At 39.4% G+C, this 23125-nt stretch overlaps 1 protein-coding gene across 1 annotated transcript; it reads left to right on the top strand.

Moving 5' to 3' along the window:
* The first annotated feature begins 4767 nt into the window (after positions 1-4767).
* LOC122004284 lies at positions 4768-5714 on the top strand. The gene is made up of 2 exons (XM_042559195.1): positions 4768-5106; positions 5445-5714. The coding sequence occupies exons 1-2, from the start codon at positions 4768-4770 to the stop codon at positions 5712-5714; spliced, it is 609 nt and encodes a 202-aa protein (XP_042415129.1).
* The last annotated feature ends 17411 nt before the right edge of the window (positions 5715-23125 follow it).

The following is a 23125-nucleotide window of genomic DNA, read 5'->3' as shown; positions in this document are numbered from 1 at the left end:
CTTCTTTAGTGGCCGGTTTCATCCCTCTCTTGGAGCTCTCGTTGGTGGCCGGTTCTAGCTAGGAGAAGAAGGAGAGAAAGGAGGCTTTGTTTCTTGCATCCCTTGGAGCTTGGTGTTGGTGGCCGAACCTCTACATCCTTGGAGGAGTCTTGGTAGCCGAAACTTGGTGAGGAAGAAGAAGGGCTTGAGTGGTTCTCATCTCGGTAGATCTTTGCCCACACAACGTCCGAGATTAGAAGAGGAATATGGTAGAAGATCAAGAGGTCGTTGTATACAAAGAAAGGTATAACTAGTAATTATTTTCCGCATCATGCTAGTTTTTCTTTGTATGAATTCCAAACACAAGACGCATATGATTCTTGATTTTCGGATTAGATATTTGAAGTTGTGTTTCTTTTGTTTTGTTTTTCGAATTTGTGATTCGATTGTTCCTTTTGGTTAAACGTAGAGTTGTATAAGGAAATTAAATATTAGATTTCTTTAAAAGGCTTTGTCTAGACGGTGGTGGATGATCCCATATCCATTAAGGCCTAGTGCCTCGCCATGCAGTCCTGGAAGTCAATTTTAGAAATTAATATTTAATTGGATTTATAACATAGGTGGATTTGTATCAATAATGTTAAGCATCGTTTGCGATCCAAGTCTAAACCATTAAGAACAGATAAATTAAATTTAGAATCTATAATGTTAAGTTCCGTTTGCGATTCCGAATTTAATTTCTAAAGAATACAATTGGTTGTTAGGAATGGTTCGACACTTGTACAAAAATTTTGTACAGTGGAACCGGTACGTTTTTCCTAGGACCAACCAACAAGATATGGTAAAGGGAATTTCCAAAAACATGATAAGATATGACAAGTTATGGCCCTGATACGGTGGGTAATAATAATCAATATATGGCTTCACTCCTTAGAGCAATTATATATAGGGGATTGATTAGTAAAGGGAATTTTTGAAAACATAATAAGATATGACAAGTTATAGCCCTGATGTGATGGGTAATAATAACCGATATATGGCATCACTCCTTAGAGAAATTACATATAGGGAATTGATCAGTAATAACATGGAAAATAAGATGATTAACAGTGCTAAAAGTATATGTTTTCGATTAGTTATGTTTCATTATGTTTCATGAAATACGTTTCTGTCATAAATTCTGAATGTCTTGCTATGTTTTGTATTCTGTCGTGCTGTGTTCAATCGATCCCACTTACTGAGTGTTTTCTAAAGCACTCACCCCGCTTACTCCCATCCCTAGATAAAGACGAGGAACAAGTCGAGAAGGAGGAGCAAGAGATGTTTTGGGGCTGGTAATGAAGCCATGTCCAAGTGATTCACCCTTTTTGTTCATGTTATCTTTATTTGTACGCTTTTGCTTTTATATTGTAAAGATAATGTTTTTGTTATATTATTACTGGTTTGGTATGCACTTTATGAGGCGTGTTATTTTCAAGTATTTATATTCGTGGGCAATGCTGGTGTCATGCTCCTAGGTCACGGGGCATGACATTGAAGTGGTATTAGAGCCAGGTTTTAATCTGGTTGGGAAGTTTTGTATGCAAACCTAACGAAGTTGGATTTTCAACAAACAGCTAGTGCCCTCCGAAATAGCCTGACTAGCAAAAATCACGATCCCTTCATCATGACACATGCCATTTTCCTACCAAATTCCATCGTTTAGGTCCTCAAATCATGTTTTTGCCATTTCAGGAAAGTTTCCCATTGCCTATAACTTCTCATAGGAAAGTCAAAATTCAATTCCATTAATTGATACTCCTCATTACTTAAGTAGTTATCTTTGAATTATCATGAACCATTTCACTTATCTGATTTTAAGAAATGGCTGACAGACCTGTCTGAAATAACCATAACCCCAAATGTGCCAACCGCAACAACAATGAAGATGCAAACCCTCCCCCAAGAGTTAGCCTAAGCTAAGAAGATTTAATGGCCATTGCTACCATCGTAACAACCACACTATAAGGGTTAGTGACCCCAAGTGCTTAGTAGAATCCCAACCCACCAATAGAAGCCTAACCACGTGGCATTAAGTACTACTATGAGTCTCTTCGGAAGAACAGAGCCTCGACATTTGATGGCAACCCAGACCTTGAAGTTGGTCAAAACTGGCTCAAGAATATTGAAACTTAGCTTCGACTACTGGAAATCTCGAAAATGTTTAAAGTGGACATCGTGACACACTTCCTAGAAGATAAGGCATGCTAGTGGTGGGAAATCATTTCGCCAGCAATGACTGAAGCTGGACTAGTGACATGGCAACAATTTAAAGAGATGTTTTTGATTCAGTACTATCCGATTGAGTTCAGGTTACAGAAGCTGAGTGAATTTGAAAACTTTACTCAGGCTCCAGATATGTCCATACTAGAGTATAGCTCAAAGTTCAACTCGCTCGGGACCTATGCCCCAACCACCATGGTAGATGAGACCCTAAAGCTACATCACTTCAAGAAGGGGTTGAGTAGCCGAATTCAATCAGCATTAGCAATCTACAAGCCAACTAACTTTGCCGATCTGATGGGAGCAGCCATTAGAGCTGAAACAGACATCAAACAGCGTGAAGCTGAAGGCAAGAACAAGCGACCCCTCGCAAGTCAATCTTACCCAAGTGAACAAAGGTTAAAACGGCTCAACCTATCAAGTGGCCAGTCCAAAGGATCCTCTTTCACTTTTCCCTCCCAAAGAATTAAGCCATATCCTACTTGTAACTTCAGACATCTTTTAGAATGCCATAAGATCTTCGGTGCATGCTTCAATTGTGGGAAGATGGGGAACCGAATTGTGGATTGTCCTGAACCCAAGAAACAAGGGGCGATGTCAAATTCTATTGCAATCTAGAATAAACCAAAGGAGATGAGCCCAATGCTCGGGTATTCGCTATTACTCATGAAGAGGTGGACAACGCAAGCGATGTGGTAGCAAGTATCATTCTAATCAACAAAATGATTGCCTATGTATTATTTGACTGTGGTGCCACTCATTCTTTTATATCTAAAAAATTCACTATGAAGTTAGGACTCAGAGCTGAAATACTTAGTGAACCATATAGAGTAGCTTCCCACTAATAAGGCCATCGAAACTCATAAGTTGTATCGAAGCTGTCAAGTCAGTATTGGTAATCATACATTTGAAGCTGATCTAATTGAACTAAACATGGTTGAGTTCGATGCCATTCTTGGAATGGATTGGTTGGCTAAGAACCACGCATTAGTGGATTGCCACAGGAAGAGAGTCAAACTTTGGAATCCAAGACAGGAAGAAATCATCTACCATGGCAAGGCCAAGGAAAAGAGATTGCTCCTGTCCGCATCTCAGACTTTGAAAGCCATGAGAAGCGGTGATGGAATCTATCTAGCTATGATAAGTGAGGTGGAAGAGAAGTCCAAGGCCAGGCTAGAAGAAATTCCAGTCGTTCAAGACTTCCCAGATGTATTTCCTGAGGAACTACCTGGCACAGTTCCAGACCGTGAAGTAGACTTTGAAATTGATTTGGCATTAGGTGTGATGCCAATATCAAAGGCACCCTACCGAATGGCCTCGGCATAACTCAAAGAACTAAAAGAAAAACTTCAAGAGTTTTTAAACAAAAAGCAAATCAAACCAAGCACATCTCCATGGGGGGCCCCAGTCTTATTTGTGAAGAAGAAAGATGGGAGTATAAGATTGTGTATCGATTACCGAGAATTGAATAAAATCACAATCAAGAATAGGTACCCCCTTCCAAGGATAGACGATCTCTTTAACCAACTTAAAGGAACTACAGTGTTCTCCAAACTCGATTTAAGGTCAGGCTATCACTAGCTGAAGGTTTAGGCCGAAGATATACCAAAGATGGCTTTTAGAACCAGGTATGGACACTACGAGTTCATGGTAATGCCATTCGACTTAACCAATGCCCCGGCAGCATTCATGGATCTCATGAATAGAGTGTTCAGACCATATCTTGATAAATTTGTTGTGGTGTTTATCGATGACATCCTCGTATATTCACCTAGTGAAGAAGACCACAAAGAGTACCTTCGCCTTACCCTCCAGACACTGAGAGATAAGGAACTATATGCCAAATTCAAGAAGTATGAATTTTGGTTAAAAAGTGTCACCTACTTGGGTCACATAATCTCCGAAGCAGGCATTTCTATAGACCCTAAGAAAGTGGAAGAAATTTTAGACTGCCCAAGACCAAAGATAGTAACAGAGATTTGAAGCTTTTTGGGGCTAGCTGGCTATTATCAAAAATTCGTTGAAGGATTTTCCTCGATAGCTATACCTCTCACCAAGCTCACACAAAAGAACTCCAAATTTAATTGGAGTGAAGAATGTGAGAATAGTTTTGTAACCTTGAAGAAAAAGTTTGCATCTACACCAGTACAAGTACTACCCGCAGAGGATAAGGATTTCAGTATTTACAGTGATGCATCAAAAGGAGGTCTGGGGTGCATCCTCATGTAAGAGGGAAGGGTTATTGCTTACGCTTCATGACAACTAAAATTGTACGAGCAAAACTATCCAACGCATGACCTTGAATTAGCTGCAGTAGTATTCATGCTAAAAATTTGGAGACACTACTTATATGGTGCTAGGTGCGAAGTGTTTACAGATCATCAGAGTCTTAAGTATCTGTTTACGCAGAAAGAATTAAACATGAGGCAACAACGATGAGTTGAGCTCTTAAAGGATTATGACTTAATAATAAGCTACCACCCAGGCAAAGCAAACAAGGTAGCTGATGTATTAAGTCGTAAGAGCATGGGCAAGACAGTTTTGGCATCACTCTTAGCACAACCTTACCTTCAAGAAACAATCAAGTTGAAGCAGAAGCAAGACTCGGTGTTGGCAAGACTTACAGAGCATATCAAAAAGGGAAAAGCACTTGATCTTCAAATAAATGATAACGGGATCCTATGGGTGAAAGGAAGGTTGTGGGTGCCTGACATTGATAATCTTCGACAAGAAGTAATGTGTGAGGCCCATAAATCAAAATTCTCGGTCCACCCTGGCAGTACAAAGATGTATATGGATTTGAAGAAGAACTTCTGGTGGAGCGGAATGAAGAAAGATGTCAGGGAATTTGTCTCTAGGTGCCTAGTATGCCAACAGGTCAAAGTAGAACACCAATGACCTGGAGGACTTCTTCAACGTTTAGAGGTTCTAGAGTGGAAATGGGAGCACATTTCTATGGACTTTCTGGTGGGATTATCAAAGTCAAGACAAAGCCATGATGGAATATGGGTAGTGGTGGATTGACTCACAAAATTTGCACACTTCCTACCCGTTCACATGAATTATAATCTGGATAAGTTGGCTACTCTATACATGGACAACATTGTGCAGCTGCATGGAGTTCCGACAAGCATACTATCCGACAGAGACCCAAGATTTGTGTCCCGTTTTAGACAAAGTTTTCGAGAAACTATGGGACTTAGGTCACTCTCATCATGGCTTATCATCCTCAGAGCGATGGCCAAACTAAGAGGACAATACAAACACTTGAAGACATGCTAAGAGCATGTGCTTTGGAGTTCAACAGTAATTGGAGTGAGCACCTGCCCTTAATCGAGTTTGCCTATAATAACAGTTATCATAACAACATTGGAATGGTCCCATACGAGGCTCTATATGGGCGCAAGTGTTGGTCACCACTATATTGGGATGAAGTAGGAGAGAAAGCTATCACTGGACCTGAGCTTATCTAAACCACGATAGAAAAAGTGACTATCATCAAGGAATGACTCAAGGCTGCTCAAGATCGAGAGAAAAGTTGGGCTGATTTAAAAAGAAGACCAGTGGAATTCGAAACAGGTGATAAGGCCTATATAAAGATTTCGCCAATGAAGGGAGTAGTTCGATTCAATAAAGCTGGGAAACTGAATCCTAGATATGTAGGGCCTTTTGAAATTCTAGAGAAAGTGGGATCACTAGCTTATAGACTAGCATTACCACCGGATATGTCAAGGATTCATAATGTCTTTTATGTCTGCCAACTAGGAAGATACATTACAAACCCGAGCCATATTCTGGAAACTAGACCACTCCTAGTCGAAGGGACCACTTGAATGAAGAATTGAAGTATGAAGAAGTTCCCATTCAAATTATTAGCATCAAGGATCAAGTACCTAGATGAAGAACCATCCCGTACATCAAAGTACAATGGTCCAATCACACTGAAAGGGAAGTTACCTGGGAACCCGAGGAAAAGATGCGCAAGCATTACCCATATCTCTTCGAAGATCAAGCGAGCTAAAGTTTCGAGGATGAAACTTCCAATAAAGAGGGTGGGATGTGAAGACCCGATTTTGGACATGATGATGGACACTAGTGGAGATACCTTTGAAGGTTAAGTTAGGTTCGACTCCTAGAAATCTTAATACCATAAAATTGAATGCAAGTTTATGATTACTTTGTGTCATGTGTGGTTTGGATCTTAGGGATTTCAAATGTTGGGTCTAGTTACTCATATCTTTCTTCTATGCTCTTCATCATGATAATTTAATGAGTCATATGTTAATTTTATGTGTTTTAAATTTTTATTCTAGTTATATCTATGTTTTTCTTGCTTTCTAACAAGATGACTTAGTGAGTCATATGTTAAAATATTATACCTATGTTTCTTTTTGTTTTATAATGATAACATAATAAGTCATGTGTTAATCCTTTTATGTAACCTGAACTAGTTCAAGCTATGCCTATGTTTCATGTGCTAAGTTGTAATGGTCTGGTGACCTTTCACTTAGCCTTTTTAATGGATGACTTTTCATATAGCCATGACCTTTCACCTAGCCTTTTTAATGGATGACTTTTCATATATCCATGACCTTTCACCTAGTCTTTTTAATGGATGACTTTTCATCTAGCCATGACCCTTCATCTAGCCATAACCTTTCACCTAACCTTTTTAATGGATGACCCTCCATCTAGCCATGGTTGGCCTATAAATAGCCAAGGCATTGTCTCCCAAAGGCACACTTGAATCCTTTGAAAAACTTCCTGTCCAAGTGTTGCAGAAATTTGTCCAAACCTCATCCACATTTTGCGCAAGTTTCTGCCAAGTTTCGATCAACAAGTGCAAGTTCAAGTCCTGTAAAATTTCTATCCAAAATCGAAGAAGCTTCTGACCAAGTAAGTGGACTTTTCGTTCCTAGTATAGTTGCGGACTATGTTTACATTTCATCATTTTATATTACAAATTCATTTCTTTTTATTCCAAGATGCATTGCTATGACTCAAGTTAGATATGGTAAAGGGGAGTTCCAAAAAATCATAGGATATTGTTAGTGTTAGGCCTAGTACGAATTATGAGAGGATTGTAAAGGGTTCTTTTTGTATCATATATCATTATTAATAAAAGGTAAAGTTGGTTATTATATTTATTTCAGTTCAGTGTCAATTGAATAAGTATAATAATGTCCTTGGGTAGTAGGTTCTTATCTACAATATATCAAATGGTTGAATTGATAGTGAGATATTATAGAGAACACTACTCTTAACTATTCCTAGTTGATCTGTAACGACCCGCCTTCTACTGGTAGGCTGTAAGGCCGGAACGTCACAATATGCTATGCTAACTATTCCATGACCATCACTAAGTCTAGGTGCGGAAGCTGTACTAATTAAAATTTTGCTCTCCCCATCGATCCACGGATTGATTGGAATGTCTTGATCGATCCAGGTGGCTACTGTATGCGGAACTCAGGTTGTATCGATCCAATGATCGATTCAGCACGCTACTGTGCTTGGGACAATATTCTGGATTGATCGGCTGATCGATCCAGACTGGCCAATCGATCCAGTGATCGATCCCAGGGCTTTTTGTTCGCGACAGAAGGCATCCGAATCGATCGGCTAATCTATCCAGGAGCTTACTGTTCGCGGTACGAACTTCTCAATCGATCGGCTGATCGATTGGGGTTTCTGATTTCGTACTAGAAGTCTGATTTCAGCACTGTTTCGTGCCTCAATCACACACACAAGTTCTAAGATGACTGGGAAACATTCTAATAACACTAACTGATATTCTAAGCATGAACACTAATAATCTGAACAGGTCTTTCATGATTCATGACATTAAAATAACTGAAAATAAAGAAAGTATCAACTCAATAAAATGCTAAAGTTTCAGATGTATTTCTAGTTTCTCCAAGGTCTTTATTCCAAGTTCCCTCCACACACATCTTCATCGCATTGCCCTCCAGCCTCCGCTAGTCCATCTTTCCTTTACCTTTATCTGCAGTATAAGGGAAGAGTATCTGTAAGCTTTACGCTTAGTAAGAAACCATCTACCTCACAAAACATGCATACGATGCAATTTATATTTTTAAAAAATGTTATTTGAAATACATACTGAATATGCTAAGCATGGCATGGCATACAACACATCAAAGCAAAGCTGATCATAACAATAGAGCTAATCATAAACTATCATGTTGTATCAACAAAAAGCTACACCGATATAAAACTGAGCTAAGCTAATACTAATCTGATGCTGAAGCTGTACTGAGTTCACATAACTATTTTGTGATGTTTGAAAACTATATTCATAATAGATTAAAATACATAATCATGTTGCTGTTTGGGCCCGGCAACTGTACTTGCTGTGTGCGCATCCCTAACTAAACCCGGGGTTGCAAATTCTGAATCTAGTAGGGTTACTAGGTTAGCTGAACCTAGGGACGACTATGAGAACCCAACCCAATGGATATCTAATCCAGTACAGTGCCACTGAGAAAATAAAATACTGAACATAGCTAATTATTACTTGTCTTGCTCTTTCTAGGTTATCTGAACCTAGAGCTAGGTTGTCTGAACCTTGAGGCGACTGTGGGAGCCCACCCATTGGACATCTAGTCCTATAAGAGCTATAGCAAGACTAAATAAGCTGTGAAAATGCTTCTATTGCATTTATCTAAGCTAATAAAATGCCTAAGTTGTATTTTAACTGTGCTAACAATTTATTCGAACACTTGGTATGCGCTAGTTCGCATCCTTTGTGCCGAAAGTCTACATATTACTAAACTGAAGCTTACAATTCATACGAAAGCTACTTATACTGTAGGTGAGGGGTTTCTTACCTCCTGCTCGAAGTTTCTTACGATTCTAATCGCTAGATTTCCGGAGGAGACGATCCTTTCGACGATCTTCTCGCGTCTATGCGTTCCTCTTGCGGAGGGGAGCGCCCTCGTGTCGTAGTCGTCGCCGGAAGATGCCCCTAGAGCCTTTGGAATGAAACCCTAGCCCTTGGGGGCTTGGTGCGCCGAGAGAAGGAGAAAAGGAGGGGGCGGCGTGACTAGGGTGAGGGAAAGGTTTTTTTTTTCTCCTTTAAGAAAAATAACAATTCCTCATTTAAATCTTTATTTATATTAAGTGGGTAATTCGGCCCAACTCAAATATAAATATAATTGATTCTCTTTCTTTTCAGCATGACCCTGCTGGGTTCACTTGGTTACTAGAGCTATCTATAAGCCGTAGGACCCAATAGGTCTCGGGTTCAATTCCCGCGTAGGCTATTTTACGATTTTATTTATTTTTACTACTTCCGCTAATCTAAAAATTCCATAAAAATATCCTAAAATTCCATAAAAACACTAGGATATTTCTAATAATTATTTTGAGAATTTTTGAGCATTACAATCCCCCATACCTTATAAAAAGTTCGTCCTCAAACTTAGAATAACTCTAGGTACTTCTGTCTCATACTGGCTTCTGTCTCCCAAGTTGCCTCTTCTGTCGTGTGATTTTGCCAAATGTCCTTTACTAATGGTACTTCCTTATTCCGCAATTTCTTAACTGCTCGGTCTATTATCTGAATAGGCCGACTATCATAGCTGAGGTCTTCGCGGACTGGTACCGACTGGGGCTCAATCACCTGGGTGGCATCTGGGATATGCTTCTTCAGCATAGAGACATAAAATAAATTATGGATGGCTGACATCTCCTGTGGTAGCTCTAGCTCATATGCCACCTTGCCAACTCTCCTGCTGATAAGGTATGGTCCCACATATCTGGGACTTAATATGCCCTTCTACCTAAAACGCATTACTCCCTTCATGGGAGCTACTCTGAGGAACACTGAATCCCCAACTGAAAACTCTAAGGGTCTGCGCCGTGTATCAGCATAGCTTTTCTGGCGGCTCTGAGCTGTCTCTATCCTCTGGCGGATCTACTGTATAACTGCTGTGGTATCTGCTACTAGATATGTCTGAAGTTCTAGTTCTTTCTGTTCACCACTCTCATACCAGCAGATTGGAGATCTACACCTCCGCCCATAGAGAGCCTCGTAAGGTGCCATGCCGATAGTGGCCTGATAGCTGTTGTTGTATGCAAATTCTGCTAAGCTCAGATATTTGCACCAACTTCCTTTGAAATCTAGAGCACACGCTCGGAGCATATCTTCGAGTACCTGATTTACTCGCTCTGTTTGGCCATCTGTATGAGGATGGAAAGCTGTGCTGAACTTTAACTTAGTGCCCAATGATATCTGTACACACTCCCAGAAGTGAGAGGTGAACCTACTGTCTCGGTCTGAAATAATGGTTCGTGGGACTCCATGTAATCTGACAATCTCCTTGAGATACAACTGAGCTAGCTGTTCCATGAAGTAGGATATCCTGATAGCTAAGAAGTGGGCTGATTTAGTCAATCTGTCGACTATTACCCAGATGGTATCAAAACCATTCGTGGTTCTGGGTAATCCCACTATGAAATTTATAGAAATGTCTTCCCACTTCCATTCTGGAATCTGAATAGGCTGCAGAACTCCGCCTGGTCTCTGATGTTCTGCCTTGACCCTCTGGCAGGTCAGACAGGTGCTAACATATCTAGCGACGTCTCTTTTCATCCCAGGCCACCAAAAGCGTTTCTTCAAGTCCTGGTACATCTTGGTGGAACCTGGATGCATCGCATAAGGAGTCCTGTGAGCCTCATCCAAAATCTTTCTCTTTAGTTCCTCCTGATCTGGAACACAGAGTCTGTCACCGAAGTACAATACCCCACTATCGGACACTCTGAATTCTCTACCTTCTTATTCTGCTAACCCCTGCTTGATTTTCTGAATTTCAGGGTCCTGCTCCTGAGCTGTCTGAAGGTCACCAAGCAGGGTAGATGTTAATGTCATAGTAGAGAGCAGTCCCACTATAAGTTCGAGACCAAAATCTGTGATCTCTTTCTGTAGGGGTGGTGACATGGCTGCTAGCGATAATAAGGTAGCACTGGACTTTCTGCTAAGCGCATCTGCTACCCTATTGGCTTTCCCTGGGTGGTAGAGGATGTCTATATCGTAGTCCTTGACTAGTTCTAGCCATCTGCGCTGTCGCATATTCAGATCCTTCTGAGTGAAGAAGTACTTCAGACTCTGATGATCGGTATACACTCTGCACTGAGCTCCATACAAGTAATGTCTCCAAATTTTGAGGGTGAACACAACTGCTGCAAGCTCGAGGTCATGAGTAGGGTAATTCTTCTCATATTCCTTGAGTTGTCTGGAGGCGTAGGTGATTACCTTGCCATCTTGCATCAGCACTGCTCCTAGTCCCAACTTAGAGGCATCACTATATATATCAAAGCTATCTGTGTTCTCGGGTAGAGTCAGAATAGGTGCACTGGTCAATCTCCTCTTTAGCTCGCTAAAGCTGTTCTTATGTTCATGAAACATCTGTCTTTGGAGACTATCTGTGAGATATAGAAGTTCAATTTTACTTCATTACACTTTGTATAACCCAAAAAGCTCTTGATCTCACTTTGGTTCTGGGTCCATTATTACATGAATAGATCACCTTGCATGTAATTTTCATGTCACATAATCATAATTGATCTATGTCATTTGATTCAAATTGATTACGTGACCATTGATGACTGGTTCTGCTGAAGGGTCTGTAATACTATTCTCAGGTGCTCTACGTGTTCTTCCTGAGTTCCTGAATAGATAAGAATGTCATCGATAAACATAATAACAAATCTATCTAGGTAGTCCCTGAATACTCTGTTCATGAGGTCCATGAAAGTAGCTGGAGCATTTGTCACGCCAAAGGGCATGACTACGAACTCGTAGTGTCCGTATCTAGTCCTGAATGCTGTCTTGGGTATATCCCCTTCTTTAACTTTCACCTGATGATAACCTGATCTGAGGTCTATCTTAGAGAACACTGTTGCTCCCTTCAGCTGATCGAACAGGTCATCAATTCTGGGAAGAGGATATCTATTCTTGATCGTGACTTGGTTCAGTGCTCTGTAATCTATGCACAGGCGCATGCTCCCGTTCTTCTTCCTCAAGAACAATACAGACGCTCCCCATGGTGAGTGACTAGGGCGTATGAAGCCCTTGTCAAGCAGCTCCTGTAGTTGCTCATGAAGTTCCTTCAGTTCTGCTGGAGCCATGCGATAAGGTGCTTTGGAGATAGGAATTGTACCGGGAATGAGTTCTATCTCAAATTCAATCTCCTTGTCTGGTGCTAGGCCTGGTAACTCTTCAGGGAAGACTGCTGGGTAGTCACATACGACTCAGACCTCTGCTATCTGTTGGTCCTTGTCCTGACTGGCATTGACTACATGCGCTAAAAATCCCGTACCTCCTGAATCTAACAATTTCTGTGCCTTCAAAGCTGAGAGAAATTTCTTCGCTCTTCTCTTTGGTTCTCCGATGTACTCGAATTGCACTTCTGCTTCAGTTTGGAATACGACCTTCTGTTTACGGCACTCTATAGAGGCACCGTATCTGCTCAGGAAGTCCATTCCAAGGATGACGTCATGATCAGTCATATCTAGCACTATCAGATCACAAAAGAGTTCTCTGTCTGCTATCATGACTGACACTGCCCGGAGCCAGTGCGTGGACGCCATAAATTCTCCCGAAGGTAGCGTCGTCAAAAATTGACCACTGAATACCTCTGGGGGTACTGCTAACTTTTCGGAGAATGCCCTGGATATATAAGAATGAGTTGCCCCAGTATCGAATAAAACAGTTGCACTTTGCTGTAAAATACTAATCTGACCTATAACAACTGTCGAGGCATTCGCTACGTCTTCTCTGGTTAAGGAGTAGATCCTTGCATTCGTCATAGCTGGAGGGGCTTCTAGTCTGCCCTGGCTGATGTGTGGACCATCTAAAACGGCCTGTATCTGATGTAGTTGTGCTGGATGTCCTCCATACTGTATCGGCTGTGGTTGAGAAAGACTTGTCTTGTTCGGGCATTGCTTAGCCATATGCCCTTCCTGTCCACATTCAAAGCATCCTCGTGTGCCCTTGCGACAAACTCCTGGGTGGAATTTCCCACAAGTAGCACATTTGGGATAACTAGGCTGTTTGCTGGCTGGTCCTCCCTTTGGGTAACTCCCTGGTTTGCGCTTGTTGCTGGAGTTCCCTTTCCAGTTAGAGCTGTGGCCTTGTTGTTTCTGAGTACCTGAGCCTCCTTGCCCTTTGGACTCTGAGAGGACTTGCTTCTGCTACTTGATACTGTTCTGATAGTGCTCAGTGGTCAGAGCACTGCTGACTAGTTCCTCGGTGGTTTGCGGCCTATGAACGCCGCCAGCCACGTTCATCGCTATTTCCGGCCTCAGCATCTTGAGCATCAACCGGACCCGTTCTTTCTCTGTGTCGACTAGTTCAGGGCATAGACGAGCCAATCTATTGAATTTCTTCACGGCTTCCTCAACTGATAGGTTGCCCTGACGAAACTCAGTGAACTCGTCGTAGTGGCGGTTTATGACCCGCATATGAAAGAACTCCTCGAAGAATTCTTTCTCGAAATCCTCCCATGTCATCTGGTTCACTGGGCGCTTCGCTCTAATTCTCTCCCACCACATGCGTGCATCTCCTGTCAGGCAGAAGGAGGCGCACTTCACCTTCTCATGTTCTGGCCAGTCCAGAAACTCCATCGTACTTTCCAGTGTTTTGAACCAGGCTTGAGCATCCCATGGTTCACTGGTGCCTGAGAAGTTCTCGGGCTTAACTCTCTGCCTCTGGATCAGATAGGCCTCTCTTTTTGCCTCTGCTGCTGGGGCTACTGGTGTTGTAGGCTGGACTGGTGGAACCTCTAAGACTACTGATGTTGCTAAGTTTGGTTCCGGGGTGACTGTGGGAGTATTCTGCTGCTGCTGTAACTGAGCCACTAATGCTGTCATGTCTGGGGGAGGCACTGAACTGCCTGCCTCATGCTGGGGCTCAGTAGCTAGTGCCCTTCTAGCTGGGCGTCCTCGTGTCATTTCTAAAGGAACCAAGGACGTACATGACCAATACAATCATAATGGAGTAACTATTGTTATCATGTTAACTACTATCATAAACAAGCATGCTTTGGTTATCTACAAACATTAAAGCAATAACATACAAAGTGAGAGATGTTCTTACTTGGAAGCTGCAGGTTCAATGCTGATGTGTGTGTAGGAAGTATGGAAACTGCTCTGATACCACTCTGTAACGACCCGCCTTCTACTGGTAGGCTGTAAGGCCGGAACGTCACAATATGCTGTGCTAACTATTCCATGACCATCACTAAGTCTAGGTGCGGAAACTGTACTAATTAAAATTTTGCTCTCCCAATCGATCCACGGATCGATTGGAATGGCTTGATCGATCCATTGATCGATCTAGGTGGCTACTGTATGCGGAACTTAGGTTGGATCGATCCAGTGATCGATTCAGCACGCTACTGTGCTCGGGGCAATATTCTGGATCGATCGGCTGATCGATCCAGACTGGCTAATCGATCCAGTGATTGATCCCAGGGCTTTCTGTTCGTGACAGAAGGCATCCGGATCAATCGGCTGATCGATCCAGGAGCTTAATGTTTGCGGTACGAACTTCTCAATCGATCGGCTGATCGATTGAGAAGCCTCCAATCCATCAGCCGATCGATTGGGGTTTCTGATTTCGAACTAGAAGTCTGATTTCAGCAATGTTTCGTGCCTCAATCACACACACAAGTTCTAAGATGACTGGGAAACATTCTAATAACACTAACTGACATTCTAAGCATGAACACTAATAATCTGAACAGGTCTTTCATGATTCATGACATTAAAATAACTGAAAATAAAGAAAGTATCAACTCAATAAAATGCTAAAGTTTCAGATGTATTTCTAGTTTCTCCAAGGTCTTTATTCCAAGTTCCCTCCACACACATCTTCATCGCATTGCCCTCCAGCCTCCTCTAGTCCATCTTTCCTTTACCTTTATCTGTAGTATAAGGGAAGAGTATCTGTAAGCTTTACGCTTAGTAAGAAACCATCTACCTCACAAAACATGCATACGATGCAATTTATGTTTTTAAAACATGCTATTTGAAATACATACTGAATATGCTAAGCATGGCATGGCATACAACACATCAAAGCAAAGCTGATCATAACAATAGAGCTAATCATAAACTATCATGTTGTATCAACAGAAAGCTACACCGATATAAAACTGAGCTAAGATAATACTAGTCTGATGCTGAAGTTGTACTGAGTTCACATAACTATTTTGTGATGTTTGAAAACTATATTCATAATAGATTAAAATACATAATCATGTTGCTTGGGTCCGTATTGTGCGCGCATCCCTAACTAAACCCGGGGTTGCAAATTCTGAATCTAGTAGGGTTACTAGGTTAGCTGAACCTAGGGACGACTATGGGAGCCCAACCCAATGGATATCTAATCTAGTACAGTGCCACCGAGAAAATAAAATATTGAACATAGCTAATTATTACTTGTCTTGCTCTTTCTAGGTTATCTGAACCTAGAGCTAGGTTGTCTGAACCTAGAGGCGACTGTGGGAGCCCACCCATTGGACATCTAGTCCTATAAGAGCTATAGCAAGACTAAATAAGCTGTGAAAATGCTTCTATTGCATTTATCTAAGCTAATAAAATGCCTAAGTTGTATTTTAACTATGCTAACAATTTATTCGAACACTTGGTATGCGCTAGTTCGCATCCTTTGTGCCGAAAGTCTACATATTACTAAACTGAAGCTTACAATTCATACGAAAGCTACTTATACTGCAGGTGAGGGGTTTCTTACCTCCTGCTAGAAGTTTCTTACGATTCTAATCGCTAGATTTCCGGAGGAGACGATCCTTTCGACGATCTTCTCGCGTCTATGCGTTCCTCTCGCGGAGGGGAGCGCCCTCGTGTCAGAGTCGTCGCCGGAAGATGCCCCTAGAGCCTTTGGGATGAAACCCTAGCCCTTGGGGGCTTGGTGCGCCGAGAGAAGGAGAAAAGGAGGGGGCGGCATGACTAGGGTGAGGGAAAGGTTTTTTTTTTCCTCCTTTAAGAAAAATAACAATTCCTCATTTAAATCTTTATTTATATTAAGTGGGTAATTCGGCCCAACTCAAATATAAATATAATTGATTTCCTTTCTTTTCAGCATGGCCCTGCTGGGTTCACTTGGTTACTAGAGCTATCTATAAGCCGTAGGACCCAATAGGTCTCGGGTTTAATTCCCGCGTAGGCTATTTTACGATTCTATTTATTTTTGCTACTTCTGCTAATCTAAAAATTTCATAAAAATATCCTAAAATTCCAGAAAAAATACTAGGATATTTCTAATAATTATTTTGAGAATTTTCGGGCATTACATGATCATTAGTATACAAGGACAATATTAATGCGTTGAGACTAGCATGTAGGTCAACGAATGACTTGATCTCACAAGTCATGGATATGAGATATCAGGTTGACATATGAGTATATATTAGAGAATATATACTGAATGACCCACCATGAGAATTTTTCATGGATCGTTATATGAGTGTCCTAAACATTCTCATGTAACTATTGGTATGAATAGTCCTTAGACCTGAAGTCACTACGGTTCCCTACATCAGAAGTTGTGTACTTTAGTATCGGTAAATGTCACCTGTAACAAAGTGGACAATAAAGTTGATCACTGGGTATGCAATGAATTATGCGGAGGGATGTGAGTGATGTAGATGGGATTTATCCCTTCCATATGACGGAAGCGATATCTTTGGGCCCCTTGATTAGTAGGACACAAGAAAGCATGACCATGCGCAAATGAGTCAATATGAGATATTGAGCTTATTTGATTGAGTGTGTCTACTTAGAGATCAAGAAACACAAAGGTTGATAAGAGAACGACACGGTCTATACCTCATTGATCAACCTAGATATCAAGGATAGAGGGACAAAGTCATACAAGATAATTGCCACGAACAGGTTAGGTCGGATCTTGACCTTCTCGTCACTTGGGTAGCAATGATGCCTTGCTAGATGTCACTCATTGCTTATGTATCTAAATGTTGATTTGGGTATATTGCCAACGTTACGAGAACCTATTGGGTCACCCACAAAGAACAAGTAGATTTAGAGATGGGTTCATATGATGAATCATTAGATTAAGTCTAATCTGAATTGGACTTATTGAGTTGGACTCAATTGGATCTAATTGTTGGATTAAGTCCAATTCAAATTAGACTCAAGGAGTCAATTTGAATTAATGAAATAGTGATTCATTGAATTTGAATTGCATGAGGATTAATTGAGTAAGACTCGATTGAATTAGACTTGAGTTAGACTCAAGTGAATTAGACTTGAGTTAGACTCAAGTGAAGAGACTTGAGTTAGACTCAAGTGAGATTTAATGAAGATAATTATTGAATTTTGAAATTCAATTATTCATTTCATTTAATTTTTTAAATTGAATTTGAAATGAAGAGTTACACTAATTTGAAATGAGGAGTTACAAGTTTGGCCCTTAATGGAGTGTAAATGCTCATTAAGGCTATTAATGCTAATTAAGTATTTTCATTGGATGAAAATACTTTAGCTTTTTACTCTTCATTTTGGAATTAATTCTTTTCATTCTCCTTGCTCCTCTCCTCTTGGCCAAAATCTACTTTCAAGGTTGATAGCACAACCTTTCTCCTTTTGTGAGTTTGTGAGACAAACGAACGCTTGTTCGTGTGGATACCGTAGAGGCGTGAACACGAGATCGTGCTGTGATCCGAGCTGTCGGGAGTCCGTGAGCATGCTACAAAGGTATAATCTCATGCTATCTTAGAAACTTAGTATATGTAGGAATATCTCTTTCCCTTCGCATGGATCTTCTGGAGGAACTAGTATTTTCCGCTATGTGTTTGCGTGTTTAGCACAACAAGTTCCTTACAGATATTACAAGTTATGGATCTGATGCGGTGGGTAATAATAACCGATATATAGCCTCACCCCTTAGAGGAATTACATATAGGGGCTTGATCAGTAATGGGAATTTCTGAAAACATGATAAGATATGATAAGTTATGACCCTGATGCATTGGGTAATAATAACCGATATATGACCTCACCCCTTAGGAGAATTACATATAGGGGACTGATCAGTAATACCATGGAAAATAAGATGATTAATAGTGCTAAAAGTATGTGTTTTAGATTAAGTTATGTTTCATCATATTTCATGAAATATGTTTTTATCATGAATTCTGAATGTCTTGCTATGTTTTGTATTCTGTCATACAATGTTCGATCAATCCCACTTACTGAGTGTTTTCCCAAGCACTCACCCCCCTTACTCCCATCCCCAGATAAAGATGAGGAACAAGTCGAGAAGGAGGAGTAAGAGATGTTTTAGGGCTGGTAATGAAGCCGTGTGCAAGTGACTCATCCTTTTAGTTTATGTTATCTTTATTTGTACACTTTCACTTTTGGATTGTAAAGACAATATTTTCATTTTATTATTACTGGTTTGGTATGCACTTTATGAGGCTTATTGTTTTTGAGTATTTATATTCGCGAGGAAAGCTAGTGTTACACGCCTAGGTCATGGGGTATGACACTCAGAATGAGCCTATATAAAGGCCTTCGACCAGTAGCTTCATACAATCATCTGCTCTGATCCAAGAAGGCACTGACGATCCTAAAAATCTGCTCCGATGTCCGACGATTAAGGAACACGATTCATTCTTTCTTCTTATCAGTAACTTTTTAGTTTACAATTCATGTACTAAAACTTTGTAATTCAAATATTCAAATTGATAGTGATTTTCCAACGAAAGAGATTAATGATCATGAGCTTTAGAGTAGGAATCATCACAAGCTCCGAACCAAGTAAAACTTGTCCTTGTTAGCATTGTTTTAATTTTCTTTATTCCGCTACGTATTCTCAATTTTTTAAAAGAAAGTTATTCACCCATTCCCCCAAGTGTCTTTCTAATCCAACAAGTGGTATCAGAGCAAGGCTGACTCTGAATTGGTGCAAGCACCAATCTGGCAAGGGGTGATTTTCAAACTTTCTTTTAATATTTCTTTTTCGATTTTGAGCTTTTCGATATTGTAACGACCCGGCCCTTTGGCCTCTTGGGCGGCCCTTGCGGCGGCCCCTTATGTCGTCGGCCCATTTGGTGGCCTCTCATGTCGTCGACCGACGACCCTTTGGCCGTGTCGTTACTCACTAGGAATTTCCACCCCTGGCAGTGGATTTTTGCCTCCCCGAGGATTCGAACTCTAAACCTCCAGGCTTAAGTATTAGAGTTTATGAATCCTGGTAACCAAGTGAGCGGCCCTCGTGGGTTCAATCCAACCCGATCCAAACCTCCAGTCTTAAGGTTTGGATCGGGCTGGAGCTCGTGGGTTCGAATCTCGGCTTGGACATTTTTTTTTTGAAACTTCTTTCATTTAGTAAAAATATCAAACGACCTCCAAAAATTGCTAAAAATTTATAAAAATCTCTAGAATATTTCTATAGCATTTTCAAATATTTTTAACCACTATTAGAACTCGTAATGAGGAATTTTAGGTCGTTACAGATATAATCCAAATTGGTACAATTACCCCTTTGGACGTTTTTTCCATTGTAAAATACTCTGAATTGGTGCAATACCAATCGAGTTTTAATACTTTTATTATCTCCCACACTGCTAATCCAAGATCTAGTCTTGGAATTTCTTTCTCCTTTTTCTTTGTGTGCAAGGTTCTATCTTTAAATGGCCCAAAATAAGGGATACAACACTGTTCGTCCCCCCCCCCCCCCCCCTTCAACATGGATGACTTTCCATATTAGAAGAAGTGGATGAAGATGTACTTAAAGACCAACATCAATCAATGATTCATCATCCGATGAGGATATAGGGCACCAGTAGATGAAGCAATAAAAGTATCGGTCGACCCAGAAAGATGCCGGAAGATAAGAAAAAGGCCTAGATCGACTCGAAGGCAATAAACATAATCCAATGTGGACTTACTAAGGAAGAACTGAACTACGTCGGCCCATTCGAAAATGCCAAGGATCTCTGGGATAAACTGATCGAACTGCACGAAGGCACGAGTGATGCAAAGGTAACGAAGCATGACTTATTATTAAATAATTTATTTAACATTAAAATGTAGGATGGAGAAACATCTACTCAGCTACATGCAAGAATCAAGGATATTCTGGATGGGCTCCCCCAAATCGATCACCAAATAGAGAATATGGATGTAATCAGGTATACCTTGAACTCTTTTCCTCAAAATGCACTGTGGGCATCTATACTTGATGCCTATAATATTTCAAGAAATTTAAATAAATTGAAATTAGATGAGCTATTTTTTGAACTTGAACTCCATGAACAGACTAACTCAAAGCAGGTTAAGAAAGGTATTGTACTTTTTGTAGGCTACTCAAAAGAAGTCAAGATTGAGAACAAACTAGAGCCAAAATCTGAATCTGACTCAGAAGCCGATGAAGAGTAACGAGTGAACATGGTCAGAAAAATGTTCACTAGAAGGAAGAACAAGTTCACGAAGAAGGACCTACAAAAAATGATCAAATCAAATGACGTGAAGGCAAAGATTACATGATATGGGTATAACAAGAAAGGATACTACAAGAACGAGTATCCAAAAATGAAAGAGGACAAGACCAAGACAACTAGAAAAAAGAAGACACTCAAAGCAACGTGGGGCGAGTCTTCTTCTAAAGAATCAGACGTCGAAGATCAGAAGCATCACAACTACCTCACGCTGATAGCATCCACACCAGATTTATAAAGCGAGGCGGATCAAGATGATGAGTCCAATTATGAATCAAGCCATGAGTCCGCACTTGTTTCAGAAGGCTCAAACGAGGTATCGTCTATCTTAACTGCTAAGTTTTTTTAAATAATCGCATGTCTCAATCAAAAATTAATAAAATATAAAAAATAAAATAGCACACTCCTTAAGAAAAATCAACACCTCAAGCAACAATTTAACTCCCAAACAAAAACCTCTAACCCAACTCAAGTCAAAAGGCTTGAAGAAGAATACTCTAAATTGAAAACAGAAGTAACCAATCTAAGGGAATTGTTAAAAAATTTACAACTAGATCCAAGTATATAGACATGATACTTGGATCTTAACGAGCTGTATATAATAAATCTGGGCTCAGACACAAGTCCAGCTCAACAAACAAAACATTTATATCACTCATAAACCAAAATAAGAAACTAACCAAAGCTTAGATCTGAAAGCGTGTCTAACCATGCAAGTAGGACTCAATCAATTTTTGTACCTAAAAATAAAATTCATTACTTAAAACCAAATCCAACTAAACCTATTAATTCAAACCCAAACCTAAAATGAAAAATGAAATCAAACAAATCAAACCAAATCGAAAAACTAAATTTAAAACAAATAACTACAAAGTTAATTTAAATTCAAGTTACAATCAAGTTTACTCAAACTATAAAATATATCAACACAAACCTAAAACACTCAACTTAAAATTTAATAATTCAGGGGAAGGCTCCAAATTAGTTGACACCTCCAAAATAATAATTTACCTGGCTGGGTAATTAGGACCAGGTAAAAAGGAATAAAATTTTAACTTGAAAAATAGTACTAAAGAAGTTTTGAATGATAGTAGGTTAGGGAAACTCTATCTATGTATGTCTAGGAAGATATGGATTCAACCTAGTAAATTTGGCTTAGTGGAACTAAATGAAGCTACCCCTTACTGATCCTAGCTAGTTAGACCAAAGTTTTATATTAAGTTCAGTGGATAAGACTATTTGAAAAATTTTGAAGACATGGTTACTCTAATAATGTCCAGGTGACTCACCACAGCTTAAAAATTTATCCAAAGAATATCTGTTTGTTGAACTCAAAGCTAAACTTAAATCTAACACAAGTTAAACCAAATCCTGAAATTCAATTTAACTTATCTCATAAAGCCATAGGATCCCTTTGTCTGAAAACTTAGACAAGTGAGATGAATAAGGCTAAATTAATTCAAAATAAATCAAATTAAATTAAAATAAAATAAATTAAATCAAAATAAATTAAATTAAATTCAATGATGATTAGTTCTAAATAATTGATCTAAAATTCAACAATTAATTCCTTTAAACTTATTTGTAAATAATTATAAGTATATTATGTTTCCTTGAAAACTAAGACCTTAGGCTAAGGGGAGATATTTATTCAGATATTTTTCAAATTGTAGGAAAATTATTTACATTTTATAAAATTCCTATTTTCTTAATGTTTCAAAAATTATTTTGGCTTCAGCCTAGATCGAACCCATAGAAAGCATGATCTTATAGATCTAAAAATCGAGCATCTCATAAATACACTAAGTTTGCCTTAATTGTGTATTTAAAAATATAGAATGATATGAGATGCGTAGGCCTTTTGTCTGGACTTCAGAAGTTTATATCAGTGGATAAACATAAGTCAGGGTGGAAAATACAATAATATATTGATCAAGTTAAGTCAACCTTTTTCAGCAAATATCTAACTGGACAATATGATTTAACTTGACTAATCAAGTGAAAACTGCTATTTTCTGTATAGCTAGCTAGTAACTAAAAGTTAAACATTTAAGGACCTATTTAAAATGAGTATTTTTAAACTAAGTTTTTTTTTTTATTTCTCTTAACAACTTACGTTTCAACTTAATTAAATTTTAACTTAAATTAATTTTTAAATAACTTAAGTTTTAAATTAATTTTTAACTTAAATTAATTTCTTAACTCAAATAAATTTTTAAAACAAATTAATTTTTAACTTAAATTAATTTTTAAAACAACTTAAATTAATTTCTTAACTTAACTAAAATTTTTAACTTCATTTTTTTAACTTCAATTTTTATAACTTAATTTTTTTAACTTAATTAAAATTTTAACCTTTTTTTCTTCAACTTAATTACATT

The sequence above is a fragment of the Zingiber officinale genome, chromosome 7B, assembly GCF_018446385.1.
Source record: "Zingiber officinale cultivar Zhangliang chromosome 7B, Zo_v1.1, whole genome shotgun sequence".
Lineage (NCBI taxonomy): Eukaryota > Viridiplantae > Streptophyta > Magnoliopsida > Zingiberales > Zingiberaceae > Zingiber > Zingiber officinale.
Note: the sequence above shows the minus strand (reverse complement) of the source record. Positions and strands in the feature narration are given on the sequence as shown.